General features: G+C 44.1%; 1 protein-coding gene across 1 annotated transcript in view; it reads right to left on the bottom strand.

The window, feature by feature from the left end:
• Window positions 1–12,358, bottom strand: part of T265_08783 (hypothetical protein) — a gene marked incomplete at both ends in the record, with an annotated part of 32,678 nt that overhangs the window by 7,924 nt on the left and 12,396 nt on the right. The window contains 3 exons of the mRNA XM_009174683.1: window positions 1,616–1,844; window positions 7,783–9,225; window positions 9,263–9,378. Of these exons, the coding sequence (XP_009172947.1) occupies window positions 1,616–1,844; window positions 7,783–9,225; window positions 9,263–9,378 (1,788 nt within the window). The remainder of the gene's footprint in view (window positions 1–1,615; window positions 1,845–7,782; window positions 9,226–9,262; window positions 9,379–12,358) is intronic.

Below are 12,358 nucleotides of genomic sequence, written 5' to 3'. Positions count from 1 at the left end.
TATATATATATATATATATATTCCTGTACAGGACTGACAAACGTAAGGCCACAGACTTGATATCTGCTTTGGTGGGAATCACGGGCGCATTCGTCACCCAAATAGCAATGCAACACTCCGTAGTACACCATCACTCCAACTGTTGTTGCTCCATGGTTATTGGAGCATAGTATCTCCACAATACCGCCTTGTCCAATGAGGCATATCTTGCTAGATCTAAGGAGAGAACACATGCCGTTGGCAGAGTTGACACCATTAGGACTAAAGTAAGTGATAAGGAGGTTGTGTTTGGGATATACCGACAGCTGACCCTCTCATTCATCTCCTCATTGAATGGTATTTACAAGGTTTTACGGTATTGATCCATCAGCGTTCCGAGCTACTGTTGCTGTCAATGCTCAGAATGACGGTGACATTCAACACATAGTTAATGGGCCAGCAAAATTCTCTTTTGAACGAGCACCAAGTCACACAGTCGAACTCCGATCGTCTCTACGACTGATAATAGTCCGAATCTTACAGTGTGTTAATGCTTTGGAGGCGCTCCGAGTCGTGGGATTGAGACTGCCGTCGACTGCAGAGGTCATCGGAATTCGACTGTGTAACCCAGAGCTGTGTTTAGAAACTTCTGCAGGCTTACCAGCTATTCTGTTATCCATGGCGTAGTTAGACTATGACGTCATCGATTTACCCCATGACTCATTAACCTGTGTTATATTTCCCTTCTCTTTTTACATTCGTCACCGTGAATTTATCTAATCATCCACCTGATTAATGTCAAGCTTCGTATAAGTCTGTGATGTACTGGTCCAGACGAACAATCATAGGAAACAGGCTTCTTCGCTGCCTTTGTTTTAATCGCGGGGAATTTGTGTCTTGGTCTTGATGACCACTACATCTTCAAATCTATCGGCCTCGGCAAACAAAGTTTCCAGCAATGTGGAAACAACTTTCGAAGAATAAACCGAATAAACCACGACCTATGGTCGGAATGAACGCAACACCACCTGAAACCTGGACGTGATATGAGATGACGATACAGTTACTCGAGGTGATCTTGTAACTGCTTTTTACTTCGATACAGTATGGGCGTCATTCTGTTGGTCCAACTAACAGATGCGAATTCTGTTTGGAAAGACCCGAATTCGAGTCTTTTGAAATCGGCTGCTAATCTTCATCTGAAAAAATGGAGGATATAAAACATAGTTTCTGAGAACTACTACTCTTCAAGTCACTAAACCGTTAAGATATTGCTAGAATGATTCTGTCGCACGTATTTCTGAGTGAGGTAAACATCATGAGAGTGTCATACCAACCACGTAGATGTTGGATTAATTCGATTTAGATGCAGTAACATTCTTATTCTCAAATGCGTGAAGAGTGAATCACAGGTGCTTGACCAAAAGGTGTTTCCTTCTGTAGAGAACAGGAAACAAGTGTGATGGCAATATTCAAGCCCCGGAAGTCTCATTATTCGATTATAAGACGTACAATGCGCAAACCTAGATCAAATACCTGAAACGCATGCTCTGACAAACCGACGTCCACGTATAGATATGAGCAATCAACAAGTGGGTCTAAATTAAAAGACTACGATAGTGTCGATCAGAGTTACCTTATGCATCGTTATTTCCGGACCGTTGAATATGGATGGTTCTCCCATGTCATTCCACGTGAACATCGTGTTTACACGAATCGGGCCATAAGTAAGAAACAGCTCTGACCACCATCGCCGAACAACAGGACTGGTGAAGTCGGGCCAAGCACTTGAACCAGGCCAGCACCAACCGACATAATCAGAGCCCTCACGTGACTTAATATAATAGTTGTTTCCAGCGGCAGAGCTGTTGTGATATACAAGGAATTAGAAGTGAATAAACACAACTGCTGCACGTGTTATAAATGATGCATTACAGCGGTATAACGATAAGAATTCCGGTACCGTATAGTCATTTCACTGATTGGAACCCAACTGTTCTTATCAACGAACATCTCCAAACCAAACGGCTTATTATAAACCAATACGCTACTGCCCCAAAGCGGAGACAATATATTAAAATATCTCACCGATGGAGTGCTCCGACTTGTGAAGAGATGAGCAAAAAGCCTTTCCGATAAATTCCGTACTTAGTTCAAAAACTTGGCGGTTCAGATTTTTTCAAAACTTTACAACAGTGAACTGGAAGTTAGTATTTTGGCTAAAGCGAATGCTTCAGAAGTTGCCTTACGTGTGAATAACTAGTGCATTAACAAGATTCTGTGTGACGGTTGCCGTTGCGAACGAGTTTTGTATGTCACTCATGATCACTATGGAGTGGGCGCGGAAATAATTATTGTTTTATTTCAATCATTACTACCATTAACAAAGTCAAAGAGCTTGATAATGGTATTGCAAGCGCGGAACTATTACGATGCTACACCATCGACTAAACCAAGTTACGTAGAGAAGAGTCCGGAACGCTGAAAGATAGTGTTGTAGCGGTGAAGTCAAAGACTTGATAATGGGTATTGCAAGCGCGGAACTATTAAGATGCTACACCATCGACTAAACCAAGTTACGTAGAGAAGAGTCCGGAACGCTGAAAGATAGTGTTGTAGCGGTGCGGCAGACACTACAATCTTTGCGTCAGTGCCGACGAGTAAATTTAGGCTTATGCTATTCCCCTCTTCCCAAAGAGGATGACGAAAATCGCGCTTTCTCCTGGAGAACACAACTTTGGCGGTATTTTTCACACTGTTGGAATGAACACTAAACGAAGTTAATCTAGCAATTTCACCACTACTCATAGGATCGATGATAAGTCTGGTTTCGCCTTTCTTGAAGCCCATCAAACACATCAAACTGAACGGTTTTCGAATACAGGTTTGAGAAGCCAAAGCCGATGCTTGAGCACCGGATGACATACGAACAGAGTATAATTTTCTGCCCTTTGGAACCCCTTCTGGAAGCGACTGATTTCTCACAATGCAATGAAAGTTAGGGCCGGACGACATTCTACATTTCCGGAGGCTGTCTTGGGTGGCACCCCCTGGAACTTCAACGCTGCACTGTAGTCATCAGTTCCGTTCCTTTGTTCTGAGAGTGGGGCGTGTTGTATTGCCATCTTCAAACATCTCAGGCGTATCAAGTCGAAACAAAAGCTCACCGAAGGAGAATACCGTTCAACCTCCACCATCTGTTTCGGACAAAACCCACCAAAACAAATCACACTCGTTTCCTTAAGACAGAAGAAACAAGACTGCACGGACGGTCTGGTGCTGACAGGTGGTAGAGCATCCCTGAGTGTCGGATATCGGAATTGAGCTGTTACGACAAGGTTTTTTTGCCAAATGAGTGTAGTTTTTTCAGGACTAGTCTGAACGTGCAATTACGTTCCATTGCCGATAAAGCAACTGAATTTGTTAACAGCTCCAAGTAGCTGAGAGTCAAATACCTGGAGACGAGATCTAACTACCAAGGCTAGGATAGCCTTCAAGAATTTCCAGCACCTACGGTGTCGGCCCTCCCGAACAGGCACTGAAGTTATAACGCACCTCCATATAAGCCTGAAACACTTTATTTGAGCGGAAGACATCACACCACTCACCGCGCTCGATCATCACAAAAAGTCTTGCGCGCCTGCTGGCAATAGCAGACGGATAAAGCCGACGTGCGACGATGCGTCTTGTCCGGACGTAATGACGGCGGAGTGGTAGACACAGTTGACCATCATCAACCTCAGTGATTAGGGTATGTACAGAAGATGGCAACTCGAAGGATCTCAGACAGCACACTGTCCTTTTAGAACCGCATAAAATGGAGAAAAGACCACGTCACCGAAAAACGAAGGTCCTCCAAGCCTGACTACTCTGTTAGACTGTGCAGACAAGCCAGGTAGGGCCCGAAAGATAATGATTGTGCTCGAAACGTTGACAGAAATGACCTGGAAGAATCGCACTCGAAAGCGAACGTTTATAACCTTTTTTGCTGTCATAAACCCATCCACAAACTCTTCCTCCATTTCCAAGTTTGCCTTATTTTTTTCGTTCCGTCCATATGTATTGTCCTGCCAGGCACATTGGCTCATTAGAGTATATATGTAAGTAAACATTATTGAGTGCAGGCATTTGGCAATACTAATCAGCCGCGTAGGGTCCGAAACGGGCTACAAAAACGTGCAGATCTGAGTTGTATACCAGGTGGACACATGTGATGCAGATGTTATAGAGACTAGCCAGTTTGACTTGGGATTAAACCCTTTTCCCAACTTATCCGAGAAAAGGAAAACTCGGGTTTCAATAATTCTGCGTTGTTCTGTAAATGGAATAAACTTCAGATAAACTCAAGGATGGGTTCCCGAAATCCAGCATAAAAACCCTGACTTCAAGCAATGTAACACCAATTGAACCATCTCTTCTCATGGTTTATATTGTTTGACCGAGAAGTGTTTTAAGGAAAGATGGCTCTCATCACATAGTTGATACTCTTTTCAAGAAGCATATTCTGTTCCATTTTAAGTGTCACATTCATTGAGCGATTTGCTCGTGATTCATTAGGGCGGAACAATAACTTTTAAGTAATCTGTTTATGCATTTGAGGGTCAACTTCCCGAAGTAGTTCGGTATCCTCACACCATCGGAACGACTACTTTTGTTGGGCTAAGATCGCCCTGTGCAGTTTTAGGGAATCTGTCATATCAGTCATACCATGCACATCTACGTTTTATTCTATTATCGATCTTAACAAGGACGCGCACATACCTTGAAGCATCATCACACTGGCCACTTTCGTTTATTTGCCGTATAAGAGTCAGAGAAATGGTGGTGTTTGTATGAAGTACATAACAAATCGATCTCGAAGCCGAGAAAAACCCAGCTAGCCTGGTGTGTATAGACTAGTAACAGTGGTCTGAGTACCAGAGAGCACAGAAAAGACGGTATATGGTTAAAATGGAAGGTCACTTTGCAAAACCTGTAGACACCAGTAGGCAAAAGTATCAATATAACGGATGGCACTTAAATGGTAGTGTAATATACCCACGCACACAAAATGTTGACAAATACAATTATCGATTGGAAAACAACAAAAATCGAATCAATTGCCTTCTTTCGGCTGATTGGCGAGAGTTTACTATTGATTTGCGCACTCGAATGTCTTAAAGAAACATCTGCTTATATGTAACATTTTGAACCGTGCCGGCCGGTATGTGTGCAGATGATCTGAACGAATAAGTCTTGTGAGTACAGCACTGAGGTCAACTAGGAAAGCAGTCGCAACACCAAAAAATATATACGGATCTCCGGTATGTACAGAAGAGCAAAATACCTGTTTGTATGAGCGCCTTATTCGATCTACTGGCTAGGCAAAAAACTTTGTCAATACAGATAACCGTGAAATTAAGGTCATGTGAATCTGGCGGCCGGCCACCATACACTTAAACTGGGTGTTCCGAACCGGGTTTCGGTCAGAATTCTTATCACTGAAGCGCCGTAACTCCAAAAACACAGAACATGGAAATAAAAACATTACATGAGGATCGATTGAAAAAGCAAATTATGAAGTCTGGCGTTATACAGAATTCCCTATAGGATCCATAGCAGACTGGATGTGAAGCACAGTTACGAAGTTACCGACTAAATTTAAGGCCGTACAATTGAAATACAGAAGCAAACCTACACATTGCACCGCACAAATTAACCATGCAGCCACTAAATACTGGGTTGAATTGAGTTCGAATAATCGAAAAACCTTGGTCAATGCCGCTGCTCAAATGTGTGGAGGGGCGTTGAGTGCAAAAATAAAATATCTGTACTATGATTCACTGGAGACTGCTCTCATAATTCCTCGTTTTCCCACACCTTCGTAGTCATGACTTATTGTACAGTTTGATATGCCCGGATGAAGGAAAAAATTTCGCCTCCTGAATCTCACCATCTCGCATTCAGACAAATCACACTAGTTATATCCTACCATCCGTAGAACATTTGTCGTTGCCACAAAGCACTCACTAAGTTGTTAAGCAAAATGGTTCAAATCTCAAGACAGTGAACCGGGATAACCAGACTTGTAAAGCAACGAATGCATCTAGCTATGCTACACGGTCGTTTGACATAAATATTTTTACGCTGGAGGACCGCGGGAAGTTTGACCTCAATGCTTTGTGCAACCGGTGAATGATTAGACATGTAGGCTTCTTTAGTCGAAGTTCGCACCATAGTGTTCGCAATTAGAGCGACCTGCAACCGCTCAAATGCGCACAGGATGCAAGGAGCAGGACCAAGGAGACAACAGGTTCCTGGGTAGAATTTCCTTGCCTAGGTAGGGGTGATCGTGGATTACCACTCCCATGATACAGATTGAAGTCCTATATGGATGTCTTTCTTCAACTCGGACGTCCGCTCCAGTCCTATTATTCTGTACACATGTTGTTTAAGAAATAAGGACGAAGAGGAATGGAAAAAATTCAACTACCAAACAACAAGATTTTCAAAAAATCCAATTGGAGTCACAGAGAATTACTTGAATGAGCGCTATACTATTTTTTTGCGTTCGTTTGCTTCCGGAAATGTTTTCAACAGGAATGAAGACATGAAACTGGTAGGGAGTTGAGGAGTTTGACTGAAAAGTCTGGAATGGACAAACCGCTAAGTAAACTATGCTTTGAAGAAGGTTGCCACATGGATAATACGGACATTCAATGAACCACAACAAGGGTGATTACTATGCAATATCTATGACAAAAAGTGATCATGGAAAGCGTAATAACAGAAACGTGTTTTCCAAAGTTGTAAGTTCGTTTGGTTCTCAGGTTTTTCTGATGAGACACCTCCCTGGAAAGACCGCTCAACAAAACGAAATGATTTCGGACCGTTCGTAAAGGGAGTGGATAAGTAAAAGAGCGAACTGTGCTGTTGTTCAGATCCGTGAAAGGTTAGTAATAAAGATATGGTTAGATTCCGCAGAGTTCAGCCAAACGGGTGCGTTCGTCCTGCGGCTCACTAAATGGGCTAAGAATTCAGTCGAATTATGTGGCACACCATCAAGGTGGACATGAAATCAAACAAGGCACTCTGGCTGGTAAATCGAGAGCCGGTTCGCAGAGGAAAACCGAGCACTCTGACCATGTGGGAAACCTAAGGTTGCGAAAAAAGGGCGCATCAGTTTGATGAGAAATGCGGTCATGTGTAGACGCCCTCAATTAATACGCAGCAAACCGGTTTTAGAGCTAACACGATTCGTTCAGCAGGAGAAGACGTCATACATCATAAGCCACGTTAGTCTCTGTGGGAAAGGACATCACAATGTTTTCATTCGTTTGGAATTCTGATGTGTTTGATATTCAGCGTCAGTTTCAGACTGACTGACCAGTGTTTACCTACCCACCCGGTGATTGAATTATGATGAGCCTAGATTAATACCACAGTGGCATATTCTAAGAAATGCATCCACTGAGTAAACAATTTTAGAGGCCCTTACAGTCACCGCTAAAAAGAGAGCCCCCTCTGAACCGGTTATAACGGAACTGGAAAATCGAGTAGGGAAAAACTGCTGAGGCATCCATACGGCCCGAAAAAGTACGACAGCTGGGACGTGTCAGCTGGCCAGCAAAGAGCTTGAGCGTTGTTTCCAACAGGCGAATCGAAGGAATACCATCTCAATCTCTCGCTTATGTTATTCTTCAACTAAATATACTGCATAAAGACTTGAACTTTTCGGTTAGGACCTCGAATCACAAATCTTAATTCATTGAAAGGGGCATTGGTTGAGCATCAAAAAGTATAAGGATTATAAAGAAAACTTACTTATACAGTTGCCAATTCGAGTCTTGTTTAATATGAGGATCCACGACAGTGACCAGTTTCCGTCCCTTCTTATTCAGTGTATCTACCATGTCTTCAGGGTTAGGAAATTTCACGTTATCCCAGGTGAAGTAACGTTTCCCATCCGTGTGTTCAATATCTAGCCAAACTACATCCAATGGTATTGCAACTTCGTCAAACCGTTGATCCAGAGAAAGAACATCCGCTTCGTCGTTATAATTCCATCGACTCTGATGATAAGCAAGAGCGAACAACGGTGGAAGAGGAGTGGTACCAATCAGGTGAGCGAATGCCCGCGAAACCGCGTGTGGGTCTCGACCTAGCACGACGAATGCGTCTAGCACACCACTTTCGGACAACCAACGTGTTTTCACGTGTTTTTCGGGAGATTTGGTGAATAACCTTGGAATCTTTGACAGAAAACTATCAGCAGGACGATCAGAATAGGCCACATCTACCCAAGTCTCAGATGGATTATGCCAAAAAATGCCCACAGTATGATTTTCATTCAGGGTCCACATGATGGGAACTGATCCATAAAGCGCCATTGGGTTATTTAATTCATATTCGAAGACGTCTAAATTGTACAGACGATAAGGATCACCACCTTCCGTGGATTTGAGGACAAAACTGTCTGCGTGCTCCGGTATTCCGTAGGCGCGGGAAAAACCAGGAAAGTCTATGTCCATAGAAATAGACATTGGCCCGAACGGGCGGGTATCACGGTGTCCCTTAAATTCCTCTGACCAAGGGAACGGATCAGCTGGAGAGTTTACAGTAGGTTCCGGCTCATTCTCATGCGCTTCGGTTTGTTCAGAGCTGCTAGCAGTTTCATGTTCTAAAACATCATTATCCTTTGCGATGTCCATTTCACTGTTTTTCCCTGAGAGGGATTCTACCGAATGATCCGGTGCTTCATAGGCTTCAGAAGACCCCGACAAATTTATCGAAGGATCTTCGACTTGTCGATCAAGTGGCTCTGCGGTTTCAGTATCCTGACGTGCATCCGTGACGTATTTGTTTTCAAAATTGAAAAGGTTTCTGTGGTTGAACTGTGCAACAACCACCTCATCCACATAAAAATCGATTCTGAAGGGATTTAAAGATATTATCGCCTTGTCGTTCGCTATTCCAAAAAGCGAAGCTGACTGCTCTGAGCGAACGACATCGATGGTATACTTTTTCGGTTCGGTACGCAAGGAGTCGCCCGGTGGAAGTCGGTACCTCTTTGGCTCAATACCCGGCTCGTCTATCAGTACGCGAAAAGTTGAAAAGGCCAGGTAGGATATGTCGATAAAGAGAGACTGTGTGCCAGGGTTTCTTGACAAATTGGCTGTCAAACCAAACGCGCTTATTCGTAGGGACCCTGGTTCAATGAAATATCGTATATGTTCTGGATCGACATCACGCTGTCTGCTGCAAAACCTGATACAAGTGTGAAGCCATTTATATAACAACTTACGAGCTCGTCTGGCAGGTTTTGAAATTTTCCCGGTTCACACCGATAACTGAGATAAAAAGCAAGGGGAATAAACAGAAAATCGAGGGCTGCTTCATTCCTTCACTGGCAGAATCGACCTAGTTCGAGGTAACAGCAAACAATACACCGAGAGGCATGAACGAGTTGCGGGTTTGCACGCTGTGATGGAAACGGGGCTGAAATAAAAAGATGTTTAAATGGACAGATATAAGATGTACTTGACGGAAAGGATTGTGCTCGAGGAAGAGTAGAGTAACAGTGAACCGAGAACAGTTTCTATCCGTAAGCAGAATGTGGCATGGCTAGGGTTCCCAGCATGCGTGAAAGTGAGAACAGTTGCGATCTGTATGGGTTATAGAGGAGTTTGTGATGCCTGAAAGACTGAAAAATATCGGATTACTTCCTGGTTGTGGTCTCCGGAGTCCACACCGACCCATAAGCGTAAAGCTGTTTTTCTGTCGTGCTACGAGTTCCGATGAGGACACAGAGGGGTTCTTGGTTTTGCTAAGATTCTGAACACACCTGCTTCGCGGTCATGCTTTCATGTTGTGAAATCCGTTTGCACACAGACCTAATAACCTCTCAGACATATGTGTTATAATCACTTAATACCATCACTGCTGTTAGTAACTTGTCAGTCAGTTTTTCAGTTACCAACCGGCAAACCAAAGATCGCGATCACCACCTAAGACAGTAACATCCGTGCTAACATTGATGCTTCACTGCCGTGCAGCCATAAAGTGTTTGTTACTTTATCGAAGGAACACTACGCACAAAGTTTCTGAAACTACTCGAAAGCCCTCATCACCATCATAATCATCACAGACAGCAACGAGTCAGTACTGTAAGCTGGTGCACAACTGCCAGATAACCATGGAGGAGGATCCTAGCAAAGGGCGAACAGGGTCTCTAGAGAAGTTCAAGAACGAACCCACCGATATAAACACATCTGAGTATAACGTCGGGGCAAGACGACATCAACAGGATGGTTCCTTGAGAACCTCACACGCCCAGCACACGACAGAAAAGCGTTAGCTAGGCAGTTGGACTAAGTGACGGAAAGCCCGCCACTGCGATGGGCTAGCTGCACAGTCCTTCTGGATTTCCGACCATGCATGAAGAAAAATTACGTGGATCGCACCCCACGGTGTCGTCTTCATGTTGCACTGCCACGTCGTGGCCTGTCCTACGGGCCCGGAGTGGAAAAAATGGGTAGATAAATCATGCCTAATCATAATTAGTACATTCCAAGACACCTTGACCTGATAAGCCTTGTTTGTTGCTCGAGAGAATCCGACAGCTTAACAAGCACTCTCTTACGAAACGTTTCAATATGTACAAGTTGCGGCCACTTAACTTGTGCTATACTATGAAGAAACAGGTTACCATATATCAGATGGCTTTTGAGATCTTCGGATTGGAGATGAAAAGTATTACAACCAGACGATTGCTCTCACTGTCGTCCTGTAGGTAATCATTATTATCATTATCATCATCGACAGCACGACATCAGTGTTCAAAACTGATGCTTCGCTGCCGAAAGCCTTATTTTGAAGGAAAGAGTAAAGGTGAACGGGGAAGAGACTTAGTGCTAGCTCACTACAATCATGCTGAGGGGGGGGGCTATATCTCCAGACACTCATTCAGGCAATCTTCACAGAAACTGGCAACAAGAACGTCACTGACATCGACTTGTAGTTATATCTTGCAGCGTCTCCAACCAGGCGCAGTGAGAATCACGCAGCCTTCACCATGGAAGGCGAGTAGCACTGACAGCACCCAAACGTTTCGTAATATCTTTCACATCCCTCTGCCAGGTCGAGAATTGATCACTTCTTTCCTTCCACTCTGAACTGGGCACAGAAAACAGCACTCTTTTTGGCAACCTATGGCTCCGCAGGCAGAAAACAACGAAGCCTGTGGTGCTGGACGTCTTCCATGGAAGTCTCGGTCACACAAGCGAAAACTAGCTTGCCTCGTTACACACTCGCCGACACCAACCCACATGAGCCTTGGTTCTGAGAACGACTGTCGAACATCTGGGGCAAGATAGCTCAGTGGTTAGAGCGCAGACTGGAAGGTCTGTGGTTCGAACCCGACCTCTGCCTCTCGACTTCCCCTGTCTAAGTTTGAGCAACTGGCATTATCCCAGCCCTCGTACTTCCTTCTGGTGGTATGGCAGTTAGGCGCTGAAAGGGTGCTACTGCTGAACGATTTTTTTTGCCGAACATATGAATACGTCTCAGTTACGTTGCTCGAACAAGCCAAGTATCACAGCCATATATAAAAATAGCCCGTACCGTAGCTTGATACACATGTCCTGTTAGATTCAGGGATATCTCGCGTTGACGCAATAGGTGTCCCAAATTAGCAAAGCGACCTGAGCATTGCAAATTCGTGCACTCATCTGTCACACTACAGTCAAGACTAACAGAACTTCGAAGATACGTGAAACGCTCCACAACATCGAGTGCCTCTCCCTGGATCGTAAGTGGCGTCTTCAATGACTGCATGACCAGTAACATGTACTTACAATCTGTGGGTGCGAAGTGCTTACCAAAATTAGGGATAACTTTGGCCAGTTCATTCAAAAACATCTGTGCCTTCTTCTTCAGTTCAAAGACGTGAACGATTTGAACAACCGTGTTCGTCTCATTATCTCATCGACCAAGGAACTGAATAGGAATGGAGAAAATATGCACCGCTTCAGTACGAAAGCTTTTGGAGAGCTCTCTGTGCACTCTCGCACGTATGGAAGTCAGAGCATACAAAGAACTTATTAAGTTAACAAACTTGAGGGGTATTCCTTGATGGACAGGCGTGCCGAGGAGAACAGACCGCTCAACCGAATCGAATTCGCACGTATGTCAGAGCATACAAAGAACTTATTAAGTTAACAAACTTGAGGGGTATTCCTTGATGGACAGGCGTGCCGAGGAGAACAGACAGACCAACCGAATCGAATCCGCCTTCATCATCATCATCTTCCTCATCCTCATCCTCATCATCAAAGACAGCAACATCAGTGCTGGCACTGACGCTTCACTGTCGTACAACCACAAGGTTCGTCTATATATA

This window comes from Opisthorchis viverrini, assembly GCF_000715545.1.
Source record: "Opisthorchis viverrini unplaced genomic scaffold opera_v5_241, whole genome shotgun sequence".
In the NCBI taxonomy this organism is placed as follows: Eukaryota; Metazoa; Platyhelminthes; class Trematoda; order Opisthorchiida; family Opisthorchiidae; genus Opisthorchis; species Opisthorchis viverrini.
The sequence above is the reverse complement of the archived record's forward strand: the minus strand, read 5'-3'. Positions and strand labels throughout refer to the sequence as shown.